At 38.5% G+C, this 20,113-nt stretch overlaps 1 protein-coding gene across 2 annotated transcripts in view; it reads left to right on the forward strand.

The window, feature by feature from the left end:
• The first annotated feature begins 1,968 nt into the window (after positions 1 to 1,968).
• Positions 1,969 to 20,113, forward strand: part of LOC133991233 (sodium channel protein type 4 subunit alpha B-like) — a 30,835-nt gene continuing 12,690 nt past the window's right edge. Inside the window, exons 1-15 of one of the 2 annotated variants that reach the window (XM_062429727.1) lie at positions 1,969 to 2,235; positions 3,586 to 3,704; positions 4,955 to 5,044; positions 6,264 to 6,392; positions 7,082 to 7,173; positions 7,303 to 7,545; positions 7,686 to 7,749; positions 13,091 to 13,232; positions 14,558 to 14,759; positions 14,840 to 15,028; positions 15,121 to 15,479; positions 15,649 to 15,733; positions 15,888 to 16,126; positions 17,550 to 17,723; positions 18,076 to 18,432. In XM_062429727.1, coding sequence (XP_062285711.1) covers positions 1,969 to 2,235; positions 3,586 to 3,704; positions 4,955 to 5,044; positions 6,264 to 6,392; positions 7,082 to 7,173; positions 7,303 to 7,545; positions 7,686 to 7,749; positions 13,091 to 13,232; positions 14,558 to 14,759; positions 14,840 to 15,028; positions 15,121 to 15,479; positions 15,649 to 15,733; positions 15,888 to 16,126; positions 17,550 to 17,723; positions 18,076 to 18,432 — 2,751 coding nt within the window. Of the gene's footprint in view, positions 2,236 to 3,585; positions 3,705 to 4,954; positions 5,045 to 6,263; positions 6,393 to 7,081; positions 7,174 to 7,302; positions 7,546 to 7,685; positions 7,750 to 13,090; positions 13,233 to 14,557; positions 14,760 to 14,832; positions 15,029 to 15,092; positions 15,480 to 15,603; positions 15,734 to 15,887; positions 16,127 to 17,549; positions 17,724 to 18,075; positions 18,433 to 20,113 lie in introns of both variants that reach the window. The other variant, XM_062429726.1, reaches the window with a different exon arrangement.

Raw genomic sequence — 20,113 nt, forward strand, 5'->3', positions numbered from 1 at the left:
TGTTGGGCTGCTATTGGGTGTGCCAATAAACAATTACAGAATACTTCTTTAAGGTTGCTGGCAGGTTGGCGTCCAAGCGTAGCGTTTTTCTGCAGTTCAGTGGAGGTAAAGAGCTAGCGATCACTATTCTAACTCATCGCTGGTGAAAACCTCTGGTCAGAGCCACAGACTGCGGACTTAATCCTTCTGACTCAGAACTATGGCTGCCCTAGTTTGACAGAGACAGTTGGATAACAGCGAGCTGGTCAGTGGTAAGGGTAAAGAATTTACATCATGTCACTGTAACTCCTGCAGTACCATAAGATAAAACAAGCTAATGCAGCTGCTGACTTAAGCTTTAAATATTGCATTCATACAGAAGAACATGAGCCACATTGATACTGATGTCTATGCTTTTATCCTTTAGCAATATTACGTATTACAACACTAACCATAGGAACCATTAAGCGCAAAATATTTTCCTGTTGTTTAATGGACATTTTTATTAAACTGTAATAATAATACAATAGGAGGATTTTTTTTTAAAGCCACTATGTGCAGAATGTAGTCTAATCATTCTGATAACATACTTTTTGTTTGTAGGAAATTTGTTTCAAGGAAAGCTTGTGTAGTCTATGTTTTACTTGCTGCCCATTCATCATTCAGGTCTTGTGTCTTGTGGCTCTACCGCAGGGAATGCCAGAGTCAGAAATGTTCTAATTGTCCACATAAGCATTAAAAAAGCAGTAATATATTAGTTTGTTCACTTGTGGGTAATGCCAAAAGCACAGCTATATATAAACCTTTTCACAACATTTTGACTTATCAAAGCAGGATAGGTACAGGTTGAGGTAATGACATTAATGGTGGACGCATTAGATTCAGGTAGAGTCAACTCCAGCACTCTGGTATTGTGCATGCTATGGTTTACTGGGACAATTAATGGAATGGAGCCATTGTTAATGTTATTATTTACACCTGTACCTTTCCTGCTTTTACAAGTCAAAATGTCTGCTGTGAAAAGGGTCCATTAGAATTCATTTGGAGTCATGTTTCTGGCCGCCTGACAAATACAAGGGCAATATTCCCTCTCCTTTGTGCTCCAAGGAAAACATCTGGCTATTTAGCTGCTAAATGCTCCGCTATTGTTCACTAGTTAGTCACTAGCTTTGTCTGTCTGCTGTCTGATGCCGGGCAGGTAGTGTACTCAGAATTTATCAGGGATTTTCATGGAAAAGAGTTTCCTGATATGTCTGGAAAATCAACTGATGAGATTCATAGTGAACAGTAAAGTTGAAAGAAGCTATAACTGAGATGCAGAGTTTGTGTGGGTTTGTTACAATGAGTTACACTTTTGACATATATATACATATACATACGCCAATTTCATTCATTTTTACTATCACAATGCCAACATTAATTGTCAAATGTAGACCTCATGGAGGAACTAGAAGAATAGTCAGAAAACCTCAAAGTTATTATGATACATCATCTAGGAACCATGGATATCTTTGCCAGATTTCATGGCAATCTGTCAAATACTTGTCAAACATGTTAACCTACTGGTAAAGTCAGGGATAACCAAAGGCTTTATCCTCAGGGGACAATGAATGTCTGCACAAAAGTATGTGCCAAACCATTGTGTGGTTTTAGAGATATCTCAGTGTGGACCAAAATGATGACCTGTCTGACTGACCAACAGACATCAATGGAGCCATGCTGCTAGCGTGGCTAAAGATATTGATTGGAGTAGTTTTAAGGCATTTGAAAACTATTTGGGAACCGAGCTGTTTACTGAAGTTGACTTCCTGAATATGATGAACACTTTTACAGTCTTTTGACTCTATGTTGTTGTTTTCCCTCATTGAATTTGAATTATTGTTGTATAACTGACTCATTCTCTCTCACCTTCTTATATCTCTCACCTTCTTCCCCTGTTCCCCACGTAGCTGTAAGTAAATTCTAGTACAGGAGAATCAGGATGAAAAGATGGCAACCCTGCTGTTACCAACGGGTCCTGATGGCTTGCGGCGGTTCACTCGCGAATCCTTGGCTGCCCTGGAGCGGCGGATTGCGGAGGACCATGCCAAGAACGCCAAAGGTTGCGAGGAGGCTCACAGGAACGCAGAGCCGCCCAGACCCAGGCCCGACCTGGAGGCTGGCAAGCAGCTGCCACGCATCTTCGGTGACATCCCTCCAGAGCTTATTGGGGTGCCACTGGAAGATATCGATCCATTTTACTTCAAGAACAGGAGGGTGAGAGTTTTTGCGTGTATGTGAGCTTGTTGGGTGGATTGAAAAATTGGGAGGTCAGGTAAACAACTGAATTCCAGTTCTGGCTATTATTAAATAATACAAGCAACTGAAGTAATTGATAATATGTTTAACTCCACATTGTACTAATATGGTGACACATTGTTAACTCTAAACTAACCTCATTGACCAGTTTGGTTGTACAGATTGGCTAAACAAATATCAGTGCTTTTCATTTCCAGCAAACAGCTCGCAGTTGTCACAAATAGTTTAGTAACTAGGCCCATGTAATGTAAGATAATTTATAAGTGTAGGTTCTGTATCCTTAAGCTGACACTACATCAGCTCAGAAAATGGTTAGTGGTGTAAAATGGTAACTGATGATCAAGCTCACACGGAATCTGTGCCCGCAGAATTCATTCATTTAAACTTGTGTCCCTGTGTCAATTGTCTTTTATTTTATGCCAGAAATCATCATAGATGTCATAAAATCAGTATCACGTTATTTTTTACAATTTTATGTCTTTTTTCTTCCTGTAACATAGTTTTAAATATTTGCTCATAATGATTGATGATCACTGGCATTAGTGATTCTGCAGCACTGTTTGCTTGCATGTTAAATGATCATAAAACTCTCACGTGAACTTGTGAACATGATATGGCAGCGATCCTCCAGATCAGCTGAGGTTTCCACCGAATTCACCGAGTGATGTTTTAGGGCGTCTAGCCGAATCGAGAGCAACTGCATCTCTTTAGATCTCTTGTGGATGCAGAAATGGGATTATCAAGTTTGATTTGCAGAGTCGGTAGATCAGACTGCTGCCCATTAATGGGCCGCTTATGGAGAGATGAAAAAGGACGTGGCAGTCATTCTCAGGGTCTCTTTGTTTTGGCATGTGATGCACTGCTGGATGGGAGGATTATCCAAAGACGAAAAAATATTTAAATAAATGCCACATCTGTTGGGGAAAGGTTCAGCCTGCTTTGGAGTTGCCTCCATTTATGTCAGCTGGCCCCGCTTGCTGCATGTATGTGCGCTGTTTTCTTGGAGTCAAAGGTGCTTATGGAGGAAGTTCACACAGATGGTAGACAGAGTGATAGACTCAACACAGCAACTGTCCCTGCTGGTTAAAGCAACCTGCTGAAACACTGCAGAGCTGCTGTCAAGTAGAATAATAGAAAAATGTGCCTGTGCATGAGGGGGAAATGATTTGAGGAGGGCTCTTTATTATTTATGTGCATTTGATTGCTTGTTATATTTCTGTTTTATTTATAGAATGTGAGGAATAACAATTGAAAGATGTGATTTTTCTCACAAATGTTTTCTGTTTCTTTCTGTTTGTTTTTTTGCAGACTTTTATAGTACTAAACAAAGGGAAGGCCATCTTCAGATTCAGTGCCACATCTGCACTTTACATATTGAGTCCATTTCAATTAATCAGATCAATTGCCATAAAAATTTTAGTCCACTCATATCCTTTTTGATTGCTCGGTGCCGTTGTGTGCACACAATGCATTATGTAATAAACTGTCACAGTTTGTACTAAATTATGTAAAACAATGATGTAATTGTTGAGTGGGCTGGATGTTTGTTGTTGGATCACATTATCTGTCACTTTAGTTATTTTGTTTAAAGGTGAAATTTATCACCTTTTGAGGGGTTTAAAAAGTTGTAGATTAAAGTGATAACAGCATATTTTAAAAAGTTAATAATCAGAATTACAAGAGCCTGAGGGTAAATAAAGGTATTGCTTTTGTATAACAGTTTTTGACAACCACTCAAAGAAGTGCTTCACCTCAAAGTATTCACATCAGTGTCCTTACATCTGTGATAACATGCAGGTTATAAATTAAATCAGACTACCTGCTGAGAATAATCCACTGTGAAATCTTCCCAACAAAATATTAATATGATAGAGTAAAAAGTCTAGAAACTACTCCTTGCATCTCATACTGGCAGATAAGCCAATTTCTAATATTTACTGATTCCTCCCGTAGGTTTCTATTGGATTTTTCCATAGTCCCATTTTTGAAACAGCTTTGTAATGGTCCTCTCTGGCATCGCAAACCAAATCCCCTCATATCCCTCTTTTAATCTCTGAAATGAAATAAGAGCAAGGAGATTTCACATCATGTGACGGCTGCCTATTAGTTCTCAGACAGCCCATTCGTACTTTACATGCGGGAGGGAATCTTTCCTCTGTATCGCTTCTATGCTATAGATTACAAAACATCTATGCTTTGATTCTCTGATTAATCTGATCTCATAAATCACATTAATACCTATAACTCACACTGTTGTGCTTTGAGTCTTATTACCAAAACACAAAATGTTCACTTTACAATTGAATTCTCAATTGACATTAAATATCCAATATATCTACACTGTTCACATTTAATTGTAATATTATTTAATCTTTTTAAATTGTCTGTTGATATATCTTTTGTTATGCTTTTATTTATCCATAAAAAGAGAATGATATAATTTCCCAGATTTAATAAATGGAATTTACCTACGTCTTCTATAATCTGTATGTACTATAGTTGTAATGCCGTCGGCACACACAATGATGGTTTATCCTAATGGATATATTCCAGAGGATTATAAGAAACATTGTCTCTGCTCTATTTCTATACATTGTTGGCTCATCACGAAAACAGCTGCAACTGTGTTACTGTAAATTAGTGTTTCACTGTACATTTTCCTTAACCTCTTCTCCACATTGTTCAGCCTGTTCATCATGTTCACTATACTCACCAACTGTTTCTTCATGGCCATGTCTGATCCGGCACTATGGACCAAGTACCTGGAGTAAGTACATCAAGTATTAAGTAGTTGTCTGATCCAAAACTGTGTGAATGAGGCAGAAATTTAAACTGTGCTACATATTATATGTCCTAATGTGGAGCCTTGCCGAGGTTTGTTGCTTTATCAGTGACAACTGAAGAATCAGTTGACATGTAAGTATATGATGCATGTTATAATTACTGCACAAATACAGTAGGAATGTTATATGGAATGAAAATTGCCACTTAAAATATTTTGCCATGCATGATGTGGAAGATGTGGCTAAGTTGTCATCATCAGTGGCTCACAGGCATGTTTAGCATACAGCATGCTATCTGCACTGACAAAGATTTTTCTTTTTTTCATTCACTTCTGCAACTTTAAAAATGATTTTTTTATTAAATGTGAAAAGAGAAACAGTTGATTTCTTCTAGATTATGTTTTATCTTATGGCTATGACACTATCTTGAGAGATCGATTGAGAAGATTGATAACACCCTCATCTGTCTGGTAAATATGACGCTACTGCCAGCAAAAGTATTTAGAAATAAAGCTCTGTCTATGGTCCAAAGGTGAGAAAATCTGAAGTCTGGCAAATCAGAGTCAGGCTAGCTCTTTCCCCCTATTTCCAGTCTTTATGTTAAGCTAAGCTAACAGGCAGGTGGCTGTATATTTATTGGACAGACATGAGTGTGGTGTCCACATTTTCATCCAAATCTCTGTAAGAAAGCAAATATGTACATTTCCCAAAATGTCAAACTATTCCTTAGTAATTGAGTTATTAATTTCTATGTATAAGTAAATAAATAATTTTTTACCAGGTAACTAGACAAAAGAGCCTTTTATCGTTGACAGTGTTTGTTCGACTGTTTTGAAGGTCAAGAATGACCTTTGAAACTCAATGTCTTTGATTTGTTTGACTTAAATAAAGAAGAATAAACTGAGTTTTTAAAAAAATGGAGCATTTAATGTTCATGTGCATGTCACTGATGTCATGTACTGTATATGTTACGCTCATTATGTTAATTTAAACTGTTAAGGCGCACATTTTTTCAGTGACATCATTCCTCAATCATTACAGGTACTTCACATCATCAGTTGCATTCATTTTTTTTTCATGCCTTGTTTTCAGTCAGATTTCAGTTACGGTTACTGAATATAATTTATTTTATATTCATTGTTTGGAATCATTGGATTAATTGATAACGCTGCATTTTCTTTCTTCTTAATGAATATTTTCCAGGTATACTTTCACTGCCATTTACACTTTTGAGTCAGCGATAAAGATATTTGCGCGAGGATTCTGTATAGTGCCGTTCACCTTCTTGAGAGATCCGTGGAACTGGCTGGACTTCAGCGTCATTCTTATGGCGTAAGTAACAGTATCATTCATACACCATCTTGATAATCACTCTCACCTGACATGTACTTTCCATAAGCAGCAGTGACACTGTTCAGATGTGTGTGTAGCAACTACGAGAGAAACATCCATTAGCTATACTTTATTTTTCCTGTGTGGTTGAATTTATTTCCACTTTAATTCAATGTTCAGTTTCTGTCTTGAGGGATCGTTTGTGTCCCCATTTTCTGGCAATGTCAAAGTGACTTCAGCCAGTCATCCTTAGTGATGATTTGAAACACCATGAACTATAAGCCTATTGTGGGGGACAGAGATCTGTGTGTCGTGACTCACTGCCCATGATGCGGGTGGCAGATTAGACCAGAGGTGACCTCTCGATGCTGCTGCATTGTCTATGACCATTCATCCTGATAGGACATTTGCTTTGTTTGAAAACAGCGAGAGAAAATCACCTTTAGTGGGTGTAGACGCACATAAAGCTGTCATTACCTGCGTCGATTAATTTACTCCTGATTCATTATGGTTCAGTCAGCTAATTCTTTTGATATTAGTTACAGGCTCCCAACATGTAAAACACGTCTGCACAATACCTGCCAAAATGTATTAATAAATTATATACAATAAAAATGAATTATTAACCCTGGTGATCATACTGAAGTCTTACTTTGTTAAACCTCTTTGCTCTTTATATCAAATTCCAGATATGTAACAGAGTTTGTAGACCTTGGAAACGTCTCTGCACTAAGAACCTTCAGAGTGCTACGGGCCCTGAAAACCATCTCAGTTATCCCAGGTAAACAAACTTCCTGGCCATGTTTCTATGTCTCTATAGCCCTTGATTCCAGTCATGTATACATTTTGCCTTTCCCACATTGCTGTCAGACTAAACAGTCAATATATCGCCTCCTTTCTCCCTGTCTAGGTCTGAAGACCATCGTCGGCGCTCTGATCCAGTCTGTAAAGAAGTTGGCAGACGTGATGATCCTGACTGTCTTCTGTCTCAGTGTGTTCGCCCTCATCGGCCTGCAGCTCTTCATGGGGCTTCTGAGACAAAAGTGTGTCCGCAGCCTCGCGCACTGCGTGAACTCCTCTTACAGCCCCAACGCATCTTTCATCTGCAACAACAGAACCTGGAGCTCCAGGGCAGACTTTCTCAGCAGCGAAGGTCAGCCAAAAGCAAAATAGACTTGTATTGAGAAAGCCTTTCACACGTATACAATGCTCTAATTTCTGTGCAGTATCATTTGACATGAAGTTAGAAAATATATATTTTTTTAATTTAACTTCTTGTTCCCATTTCCTCAGATAATTTTTACAAGGTTGAAGGTGATAAGGATGCCTTAATATGTGGATATGGAAATGATGCAGGGTAAGTGTTTGTCCTGCTTACTGCTTGTTGCTTTTCTCCATGCTATTACATAATAGAAAATGTCAAGCATCTAATGGTTTTTGATCCCATGCATGTCATGTATATAATTGGATATAGTAGCATGAGCACCAGGCTGGGTGCAAATAGTTTTCTCGGCATAAGTAAACATAACAATACAGTATGTAATTTGGGCTCCATATTTTTAATCTGTGACTAAGCGGTGTAATGTATAGAGGAATTATCCCATCAGAGGGAGTTGTGTAGCGTGAGAGAGGCTGTACGCAAGACGACATGTGGTGTGGATAATCACCCCGGCTCCACTGGAACCCTTTACTGAGAAACATGGAGTTGCCAGCTGGACAGAGGGGGGTCTTTGGAGATTTCATCATCTCAAAAGCTCTATGACATGATTAGGTTAACCAGAGTGGACCGGATCACTTCAGATAGATATTCTGTTATTGTTGAAATGAGATGCACTGGTGTCTTCAAATGAACTGCTGCAATACCTCAGTGTGTGTCTTGTACAAAGTGCTAGAAAGAGATTTAAATGCTGACACCTCTGTTATGATTGGATCCTGATTTGTCCTACAAAGTGAAATTGTTTCCATTTTAATAAAAAGAAAGTTAAATATGTAGCATATGAAATGTAATGTCAGACATGCATAAATAATATTTTTTTCCTGTGGAGTGACGGACTTCATTCCCAATCAAAGGCACAGTGTGAAACCATCCAAATATTGTTACTCAGCCTACGCAATGAATAATCCTATAAATCCAAATGCTTTTGAAACAAGCACAACAGGATGACTCTGGCCATGCCAGGCCCAGTTCAAGGGTTATAGTGAACTAAATACCCATCTGTGTGAATCTAAAATCCTGCAGCTTCAGCAAATGGCTTCTATTAGGTGCTCTTGTTAATGATACAAGATAATGGATGATAGCAAATGACAGAAAAATTGTGACTATATTAAGCTTTTGCAGGCAAGTTTGGTGCAGATATTTTCCCCTCTGTTTTATTTGAGTTTTATATTATTATGCTTGAACATTTCATTAATCCATTTTACAGATTCACTATTAACTCTGAAGAACCCTCTGTAAAAGCACAGGAAGAGTTTCCATTTGATTAAATAATGTCAATGCTAATGCTAGCAATAATAATAATAATGATAATAATAATAATAATAATAAAAATAATAATAATAATAATAATAATAATAATAATAATAATGGATATACAACATCATGATCACACACACAGATACATGAAAATGAATACCAATAAATTACATTCAAATAAATAGACATTGAATTACATTAAAAGAATTGTGATAGGCTAATCCATTTATCACATTTTCAAGAAAAAATGCTACATTTATAGGCTATAATATCATGAGTTGTATGTTTTTAAGTAGCATTAGCAGAGTACACCTGAATTTAATAACTGTGAGTAACATTACACATGTAGCATTAGTAAAATGAGGGATAATCCACGTAGCACCCAGCTTCAGGTGCTTATCTGAGTGGCTAACGTTAGCTAGCATTACTGTTAGCCAAGCTACTCTTTTTTGAAATAAATATTTTATGAAAAGCAAGACAAAGCACGCTTGTGGAAATGTTGCTATACCTATCATGCTGCTTGTGTCAGTTTATTTTATGATATTGTTATCAGGATTTTTTGTTGACAGCTAGCATTAACATTAAGTAATTGAGCTAAGGGTAAGCTGTGAGTCATAAACAGCATTAAAGACTTTTTTTTGATTCTCTTTTTTTGATTCAAAATATTGATTTTTGGATAATAGAACCTGGGCAGTCCTAACTGAACAGTTTCATGCATAAGATAATAGATAGGAGCTAATATAGATAATAATATACATGAGTTAATAGAAGAAATATAGTCCACAGCGGAGGTAGTCACACATTTTTGTTGGCATCACAGTACAGCCAGCTCTGTATTTAATCTCCCGCTGTAACCTCTCCTCCAAAAACACAAGAACTTAATCTCTCCAGAAGAAAAACCTTCATTGACTTGTGTTCAAGTCAGAGTGAAAAGAGTATACATTGGAGGGCGTTTAGGGGGCAATGACGTCACTAAACTCCCTGAAATAGTAGGTCAGTAAAATCAGACTAGCAGAGATGTGACCTATCCAGCTGTCCAGTTTACCTATAAATCACTGCAATTGGACCTGGATTAGATTTGTTGCTTATTGTTTGTGTTTCTGCCATTTGTGGAGCTCTAGCAGCGCACTGTGATCCACATTCAGTGACATGAATATCAGATTATATAAATATCTTTCATTCTGTCTCTAATGGGTGTGTTAATGGCTGTTTGGACAATAAGAGAACAATGAGGATTAGACCTTTTTGTCTTTCTTTAATTTTAACCTTAATCTGTTGTTGTCAAGAATACAGTATATATGGCATTTGTTGGATGTTTTTTATGTTATGTGTTTTCAGTTAGATGTCAAATCAACGAGAGGTTCAGGACAGTTTTACCAGGTTATAGGTTAAAGTAAGCATTAAGTAGCTTATGTTTTTGTTGGCAAAATGATTGAGACAGCCTTTTATCTTGTGTGACATTATAGATGGAAGTTTGTGAGGCAGGCTGTGGAGACGGGCAAGATATTAAGCAGGTCACGATGGAGGACGTAAAACATAGAGGATGCTTAATCTTTTGAGTGTATTCCAACAAGTAATCCCTGAGTAGATTTCCAAATTAAAGCTTTGGATACGTTATGATGACTCACAAACACACACAAACACACAGACACACACATGCACACAAGCACATACAGACACAAGTGGGCACACATACACACATATTCACATGATATTTTCAGCCTAGATGGTTAACAAGTTTGTGATAAATGATTCGCTCAAAGGCTGTTTCTCATCGCGCCTACTGCAGACTCTGCAGGCGAATGCTTATCCTGCTCACATCTTAAAGCCACTGTGCATCACGGATTATGACTGATTGTATAGCCAGCTTCAAGTTTTACCCTTGACGGGTCTGATGTGAGCATGGAAACCTACCGCCTCAGCCCCGCCCACCACAGGAAGAAATCACTTGGCTGCTATTGACAGATGTTCCTTTGCTATTCTGTTATGCAAAACTGCAGGAAATGAATTTTGTGCTGTCAGAAGCTGCATATAAATATCGTAAATATGATTTTAGTGTTTTTGTGGAGCTGTGAGGTAACATTTTCATAATCACACCACAGACTGCGTTGCTTTTTTCATAAGAGAAAACAAGTGTTTAAAAGTTAAAGGGCCATGACATTGTTTTTGAAGGTTTAAGCTCCTTAATTGCAAACCATTGGTACTTTACATTTTTGCTGTCCATTTTTCTTCCAATCTGTAGACTTTTGAACCTTGTTTTAGTTGTGTAATCCACATTTTTGTCAGTGTTGCATTATTGTTTGTAGGTAATGCATTGAACACCTTCAAATCAACGTGCACTTAAACAACACTACAATGCAATGCTAATGTAATTTTAATGGAAAAGCACATTTCAAGCTCACTGCTGTACTGAACAGAAGTTAACTGAAAACAATTGTTGCTTTAAAATAATGAATTGAGAACAATAATGTTGGTTTCAACATTAGGAAAATACGTTTTAAAGTCTAAAACTAAGCTGCATGTACAGTATGTTTTTACAGCATGGTTAGGTGTGATGTAAGAGGATTTGTTGTAAGAGGACGTGGTATGGTCACTGTGCTTCCATTAAGCAGACATACTGCAGGCCTACTCAAAAATACACTTTAGAATACACAGTGTATTACAAGTACTGTTGAGTAATACACTATAGGATACATAGAAAAAGATACACATTAATGTGACCATATATAACAAACAACAACAACCACACTGGCTGTGGATGTTATCTGTGAGGAAGCAGATCTGATCCCATAGTGAGTACAGCAGCTCTCCTTGAGGAGCTCTAACTCAGGATATACTTATGCAAGAGCGGTCTCCAGGGCAGTTACCATAGAAACCTCTTGGACCTCCAGCTTTACAGGTGACTTGTTTTTACAGCAGCATCTCATTGCAAAATAAGTCTCTCATTCATGTAGTTAAGTGACAACATTTCAATGTGGTAATAAGATCAACAAATACATCATTAGATGCAGGTGGTCCAGTTGTGAGAGAATTAAATCTAGCAAATGGAATAATGATTAAAAGCTAAACCACTGAGCACTACAGGAGCCCACGACTTGTTAGTTCAGGAGTTTAATTAAAAAGGAGGTTTGGAATAATTTGACTCTACGACATTAAAAAAAAAAAAATCATACTTACTTTCCATCCAGCCATTGTTCTTCACTCATTGTATTATGGTAAGAAAATATATATGCAGAGACTTGTAGTTGCTTAAAATGGATAATTCAACACAATCAACAAATTCAGTGAAGATCACACTCATAGACAACTTCCACAATTAGCTTAATTAATATGGGCAGTACCACTATTTTTTCACACAAAAAAATCTGTAATGAATGGCATCAATCTAAAACAATTTTTGGGGAAAATAATTTAGATTTACAAAACAAAACAATAAAAATGCAGTCAATGGACAAAAACATGCTAAATTGCAAAAGTGTTGTTACGTAGAGTATTGCAATGTCAGCAAGTTCTGGTGTGTTTGTGTTTTGTTATATTGGGTAAAAAAAAAGGTGAACAGATGTGTGGACTTGCAGGATGAGCAGTGTGGCAAGGCAAGGGACAGCCTGACAGGAAGATGTCGCTGGCCTCACGCAGCCTCCACTGTCCTCACTGCAGGATATTAGTGAGCATTCCTGCTTAGCTGGCTGGTTGGTGAGATCTACAGCTGTTCTCACAGCAGCGCTCTCCCGCCCAGCTGTTTCCCTGCCATTACGAAATTATTCTGCACTCAGATTGACATGGCAGTCCAGCTTGTTCTCAGCTGCTGGACTTAAATATTTGCTGTAATGCCACTATGTTGACAATGAAGATCAGAGATGGAGGCATCGAGCTGAAATTTTTTTGAACTGCAATTTGATATCCATCTGGCTCTGCATAATCCCTTTTGCTCCAGTGCATTTTAGTGCTCCTGCGTGGAATGAATTTCAAGAGCCCTCTTCAGTTGAAATAATGGTGATGATAGCAGTGTATGTACTTACTTACTCATCCGCTTTCTCTCCCCTGTGGAATCAAAGGTCACAGCGCTACATGTAGATACAGGAGATGTTTTTAACTCTGGTGAAGCAGCATGCACGCTAACACAGCTATATCTGTCCCAGCTGCTTTTGATGTCATTGTGCACTTGGTTATCAGGCCGGACCTGTCATCATCTGTCTCCTGCTTTTAAACTGTGTGTGCGTTACAGGAAGTGTCCAGATGGATTTGACTGCCTGAAAGTAGGAAGAAATCCAAACTATGGCTACACCAGTTTCGATACCTTCGGCTGGGCTTTTCTGGCCCTTTTCCGTCTCATGACACAAGACTACTGGGAGAAACTGTTCCACCAGGTGCTGTTTTTGAACCTCATTTTTGAATCCACCAATATCAATATCATGATGATTTGTTGCTCACCTGAATAATAAACTGTATTTTTGTGTTCCATTTACCTGGTTAATTGGGATTGATATGAGTGAGAATTCACTCGTTATAAATTCCCAACATACTGTAGTTCATACGAGTAAGCAGCCTTAGCAGTCAGAAAATTTCAACCATACTATCTAAATCATTTAAAGCTGCACTAATGACTGTGTGTAATGTGAAAGGGGTCGATCATAGAGACCAAACCCATAGGTTTATAACCTGTAGCCTGACCTCAGCTCTATGGAGCATTTTAGTACCTTTCAGATCATTGCTTTGGTTTTCCAGCCAAGAACTTTTCTGTTGTAGGCTCAACATGCAAATTAGTGCCGGATTGTTAATCAGCGACAGTTTGCAAACACATTACATAACACCCATAATAATTTTATAAGGTGATAATATGTAAGTGTTGTGTTTACAGTTTGTTGTGCTGCCTGCAAGTGGCTCATACAATTAATTAAAGAAACAATTGCAAAGATCTCTTTGGCGTCCCCTATGGCAATAAGCAGTAAGTGCAGGTGTGTTTTTGAACCTCACTTCCCAGAGATCCAGTGTTGCCTGTGCGACGTCAGTAACTTTTTACTTGCAACACTAACAGGGACTGAAAAAAAGGTAACAAAAAAAAAAACAGACAAACTGTTCACTGCTTGTGATATTTCCCGGGAATTTTGCCACCGACACCCAGTTCATAATACTCATAATAGTGCAAATGCAGGGGATCATAAGCCCAATCATTACCATGTTACTTCATTCTACCTGCCCAGGGACTACAAATGGAAAATAGCAACCTGCTAAAACCCAGTGCAATGCATCTCTCCTTGTTTGATACAAGGTTAATGTTTTATTGCACACTGTCCCTGTTAAATATATTACAATTAAATCTTTGAGATAATTACTTTAAAGCAGCTTTAAATGGATAATTGAAGCAATAACACTCAGACATTATATAAATAACTCTGTACCATAACCAGCTACTGTAGCTTTATCATGACTACTGTAAGTGTAAACAAAGGCAAATCATTCATATACAAACTTTATTGAATTGTTCGTCAAAATCTAATAAGGGGTTTAGATATGAAAAGAAAATTTTAAAAGAAAATTGGTAGTTTAATCAAAAACAGTTACAGCAATGAAAAAACTGAGTAAAATGTTATACACCATAATCATATATAATGCCAAAACTACAAAAAAAGACTAGAATTTCTTTCTTCAATATGAGAACTTGCTTGGGCTGACTTCAGGCTTGCTTCCTCAGACTCTACGCTCAGCAGGGAAAGCCTACATGGTTTTCTTTGTGCTGGTCATCTTCCTGGGCTCCTTCTACCTGGTCAACCTGATCCTTGCTGTGGTGGCCATGGCCTATGAGGAGCAGAATCAGGCAACCATTGCTGAGGCCTGGCAGAAAGAGAGGGAGTTTCAGCTGGCTATGGAGCACCTCCGCAGAGAGCAAAGAGTAGGTGCAAAAAAAGCATTCACAAAGGATTTTCATGTGGTTGAGATCTTATTAACATCATTTCTTTCTGTGTGAAGTTGGCAGCGAGAAGTAAAGCACAGGAGACAGACTCTGTGTTGTCCCCAGAGTTGTCTCCATTTTGTCTGAAGACGGGCAGCATACGGCGAAACAGCAGCAGAAGGAGGAGATCTCACAGGACTTTATCAGAAGAAACAGAGGAAGCTGCTGAAGAGAAGTTTGACCCACTGGATGAGCCCATGGTAAATCACACATCAATCTAAATAGCTTTTGATGTTCTTACTATTTGGAGCTAAGGTATCGCCCTGTGTCTTTGTAGCCTCCTGTGTCTCCAATGCCGGTCCATCCTCTGCTGGCCACGCTCTCCTCTCACCCCCTCAGTACCAGGAGAGGAAGCCAGAACAGCATCTTTAGCTCGTTCCGGGTGCGCAACAACTCTGAGGCTGACTTTGGGGACGACGAGTATAGCGTTCATGGGGACGTCTTCAGGAGTCGCGCCAGCTCAATGGCAACACCCTGGAAAAGGAGGACAGGCAGTGTGAGGAGCCACTGCTCCCAAGTCTTCACCCCCAGCCTCAATGTCAACGGCAGACTCAACATTTCCCTTGACCAGAATGGAGTTACGACAATGGGCCTGCACACCCCTACCTCCATGCCTGCTTACAGCATGGAGAGGATCAAGGAAGACACTGTGAGTAATGGAATTGCAACAGATGCATTCATTAGGATGTAGTAGTGAAATTGCTTCTCATTGATCATAGAAAACAGCCTGCCAATACAAGAAAAAAGAAAGTTTTATATTTTATTTTTGTGTGTTTCCTGTTTCTTAGATGCCCACCAATGCAGAAGATACAGCTCCCAGATCTCTTCTTCAGCCTTCCCCAACAATGACTGACCCTCCAACTGTGCACAGGAAAAGAGGGCTGAGCTCTGTCAGCTTTCTGAGTGATGCCATGGAGGGTTAGTCCCTTCCAATACTGAAAATTATTCTTTTAATTCTCTTTATGCTGAGTCAAATCACAGCTTGATTCGAGCATCGGTTTGCATTAAACCCTGAGTTATACAAACATGTTTAAGAGTGATCTTAAACAAAGGCTTTGGTGTCTCTTTGCAGAGCTGGAGGAGTCAAGGCAAAAGTGCCATCCCTGCTGGTACACATTCGCCAAGAAGTACCTAATATGGGACTGCTGCCCCTGGTGGCTGAAGTTGAAGGACTGGGTGAAGTGTATGGTGATGGATCCTTTCCTGGATCTGGGTATCACTATATGTATTGTGCTGAACACCCTCTTCATGGCCCTGGAGCACTATCCCATGACTGATGAGTTCAACACGATGCTCTCAGTGGGCAATCTGGTAAGGGCTTTTAAATGATAGGAGTGGGCAAGTTTTCCACATTTAATAAGCTTTCTCTTAAGTGCCGTGGTAGATGAGCCATGGAGAGGACTGATAGCCTTATATGGGATTCATTCAGATAAAGTATTTCTTTATCAGACAGCATGTGTTTTTATTACCAGTGACACTGTGCTGGACTTAAGGTCAAACAGGGGCATGTTGATTGTTTGTCAGAGGTCCTACTTTAGACTACTTGTGATTATCATTGGTAAAATGGGATATTTTTAGCATGATGTGGGGCTGATTCTTTTATTTGTGTTTTGCAACCTTCCACTACTGGCAAATTATAGACCCTACCAGTGTCTTTAAGTATGGAAACACAGTAGTAATACTTTATTTTAAATGTTCTCACCAAGTAACTTGTGGTTTTGTGTAGTTTGTTGTAAGTTACCAGGATATTTCACAAACCTGCAGAGATTTTCATGAGATTTGGTGGAAACACTATGAGCTAAAGAGCATTTGATTGGTTTGTAGTGCAGACCAAGCAATTATTTTAGGAATTTCTGACCATTGTTAGAGGACATTTTGTAACATCCTTAATCTAAATACTTGGACACCAAATATCCAAATTTAACTATTTGGATATTTGGCAGAAGTATCCAATGTTTGCTTTCAATTTCTTTCCATAGTTCTTAACCCCAATAATCTAAACATCAAATTTAACCTCAAATCGGGATTATTTTATCTCTTTTGGCTACCTATTTTTGGGCAATAAGCTGCAAACATAAAATTGGCATTACACCATCTTATAACGTTTTTGTTGTTGTTGTTGTTTGTTTGTTTGTTTTTTGATAGAGAACGTTTTAGCTTTTAGCATAAATTGCCTATATACACATGGTCACACGGAGCAACATCAGCATTCATTTGTAGTCATGTTTCTGACAACCTGATGAATGTTCTTTTAGCTCTGTTTTCTGTTACCAACTCTTGAGCAAAATATTATTTTGCCATTAAGCTGCTAAATATAAGCTAAGAGCCAGCCAAGTGTGACTATGTTCACCACCTAATTGCTATCTTTTTCTGCCCTTTGGGTCTGGGCAGGTGGTGCACTGTGGCTTTATCAGATCTGTTTTTGCTGAAAACAGATGGCTGTCTGGAAATAAGGTTAATGATAGTGGTGAGACTGAACCAAACAGTATAAAAATCAAAACAATGAGCTAAAAACAGTAAAACGCTGTTGTGTATGTTGTGCTGACGGTAACAACAGAGGTGGGTGGGTGGTAAATATCTGTGAGTTTGTTACTACAAGTGACCACTTTCACATTACATAGTCCATTTGATCCATTGTTAATATGCAAATATAGATTGTTGCAGCTTTAAATAAAGAAACACAGTCAGTATTTTTCACCTCCAGCTGTGTTCTGTTACTGTGTGTTTTTTCCAGGTGTTCACAGGGATCTTCACAGCTGAGATGGTGTTCAAACTGATTGCCATGGACCCTTACTACTACTTCCAACAGGGCTGGAACATCTTTGACGGGGTCATTGTTTGCCTCAGTCTGATGGAGTTGGGTCTCTCCAATGTAGAGGGGCTGTCTGTCCTACGCTCCTTCAGACTGGTAACAGAAATCTTTAACTCACTCATGTACATTCAAGAATATTTGCTTTGAGTTATCTGCCATTGTTTAACATATAAACACATATAAAAGATATGCACTCAAACTAAAATTAAGACTGATGATTCTATATTCAATATTTTTCCTTTTGCATTAGCAGCTAGTAGCTGGATGATGAGAGTTGCACAACAATTTGATTCAGTCTGAACAATAAAGATGTAATACATCTGAAAACTTAAAACTCATTTAAGTATTATTTACAGATTCAGTTAATAATCCAACTTCAAATTTAAAGATAGGGTGTTTTGTAAAGACAGAGCATCATTTATTTTCTTCACCTTGTTCTCTTCATCAGTTACGAGTATTCAAACTGGCCAAGTCGTGGCCCACTCTCAACACTCTAATCAAGATCATTGGCAACTCGGTGGGCGCCCTGGGGAACCTGACACTGGTGTTGGCCATTATTGTCTTCATCTTCGCTGTAGTGGGCATGCAGCTATTTGGAAAGAACTACCAGGACTGTGTGTGTAAGATCGCCAATGACTGTCAGCTGCCTCGCTGGCACATGAAGGACTTCTTTCACTCCTTCCTGATCGTGTTCAGGGTGCTGTGTGGCGAATGGATCGAGACCATGTGGGATTGTATGGAAGTAGCGGGTCAGCCCCTCTGCATCCTGGTGTTCATGTTGGTCATGGTCATAGGGAACTTAGTGGTGAGTGCAAAATCATTATTATTATATAATTTCTAAACTGAAAACTGCAGATTTTATGTATTTTGATTATTGTCAAATACAATACAATGTAGTCAAAGCTTTATGTTGCTCATTCGTCTGTGCCACAGACTTGTCATCGTCCAACAACTGTTAAAACATATTAGTGAGCCATATCATTGCACTTTATAGAAGCCGTTCATATTTGTGACCAGTTTTTAAAGTTTTACATCTTCAGTAGAAACAACTGGGTCAAACACAGCGGAGAAGGCTGTATTATGGATTGTAGCTCTTTCAGCCTTTATATTGGATTTGTAGACAATAACTAAAGCATATAATATTACCAGCCTCATCCTCTAACAGTATATGATATTATGAAGCCTGTCTATGGAGAAATTTAATTGCATGTCACTGCAACCAACTGGGACTGCTGTCAAATCCAAATGATGATGTCATGAGTAATCAGGGATTACGTCGCACCAATGAGAATCGGTGATTCTATATTATGCAGATGTGACCTGCTTGGACAGTGATTGGTGCATCGTCGTGATAAATTGTGCAAATATCTGTGAACTAGAAATGGTTTGTGCATTTCCTTCAGTGCTCTTTGTTGAGAAAGTGATTGTGTCACAGCCTCATGCTAACTGTCTTACAAATTAGCATTACCAGACATCAACCATCTGTTGTCCATCCTCAGTCATGTATTATCTGCACATGCTGTCGTGCTATACACAGTGTGCGTTGGAAGGGCTTCATCACCTCCTCTTCTTCAACAGGGCTGAATGTTTTATCTACTGCTAATGAACTAACCTAAGTATTGTACAAAGGATCAGTTGAGGCCAAAGAGTATTCTCACAATCGCTCAAACCTTTGTAGCAGGTATAGATTCTCACACATGATGAAACACAACTCACATGTCACTGCATGCAGCTGTTCCAACACCAAATAGTTAATCTGTGTGACAGCTCTGTTTGTACACAACTGCTGTCATTCAGTGTTGTAGCAAGGATACGTATATTTGTTAGCCCACCCATATGGTGATTTGTTGTCCAGCTGTGTCCTGTAAGCTAACGTTAATGAGAACAGATAAATAAAATCCCACAAGTCAAACAGCCAGCATTAGCAGCATTTATTTATAGTCAGTGTAGTTTTACTTTGAATGCCGCGTCATTACCGAGCTGATTTGGTAAATACACCAAATCACATATTATAATACTATTTCAGACTGAGTCTGTGTAAAATCTAGTTTTTATCCTATTATCATTATCATGACCTCTTGCCATGAGCCATTGTATTTCTTCTTATTCTATTTTTACTTGAATTAGCCAGAAATATGTATTATGCAAGTCTGGGCTCACAGTGGGTTCCGGCTCATGATGAGAACATATTAAAATAGTATAATACACTGAAACATGAGCATCATTTGGACAGCGATTAAATCAGCTCTGCCACATAATTGTTTTTGTTTGTTTATTTGTTTGTTTGTTTTTAATGGAGCTAGGCTTTGAGTGTGTGAGTTCCTGTTGGATATGGCTCAAACACCCGTTCCAACCATGCTCTCTGTTCCCTTTTCCATTAAATGCTAGTTTGTGCCACATTTAATCCTATGCTCTGAACTATAACTGTCTGTTGGAAATGATTTAAAAACCTATTTGTTGAACTCCATGGTCTTTACATAGCTCAA

Source organism: Scomber scombrus, chromosome 11, assembly GCF_963691925.1.
Source record: "Scomber scombrus chromosome 11, fScoSco1.1, whole genome shotgun sequence".
In the NCBI taxonomy this organism is placed as follows: Eukaryota; Metazoa; Chordata; class Actinopteri; order Scombriformes; family Scombridae; genus Scomber; species Scomber scombrus.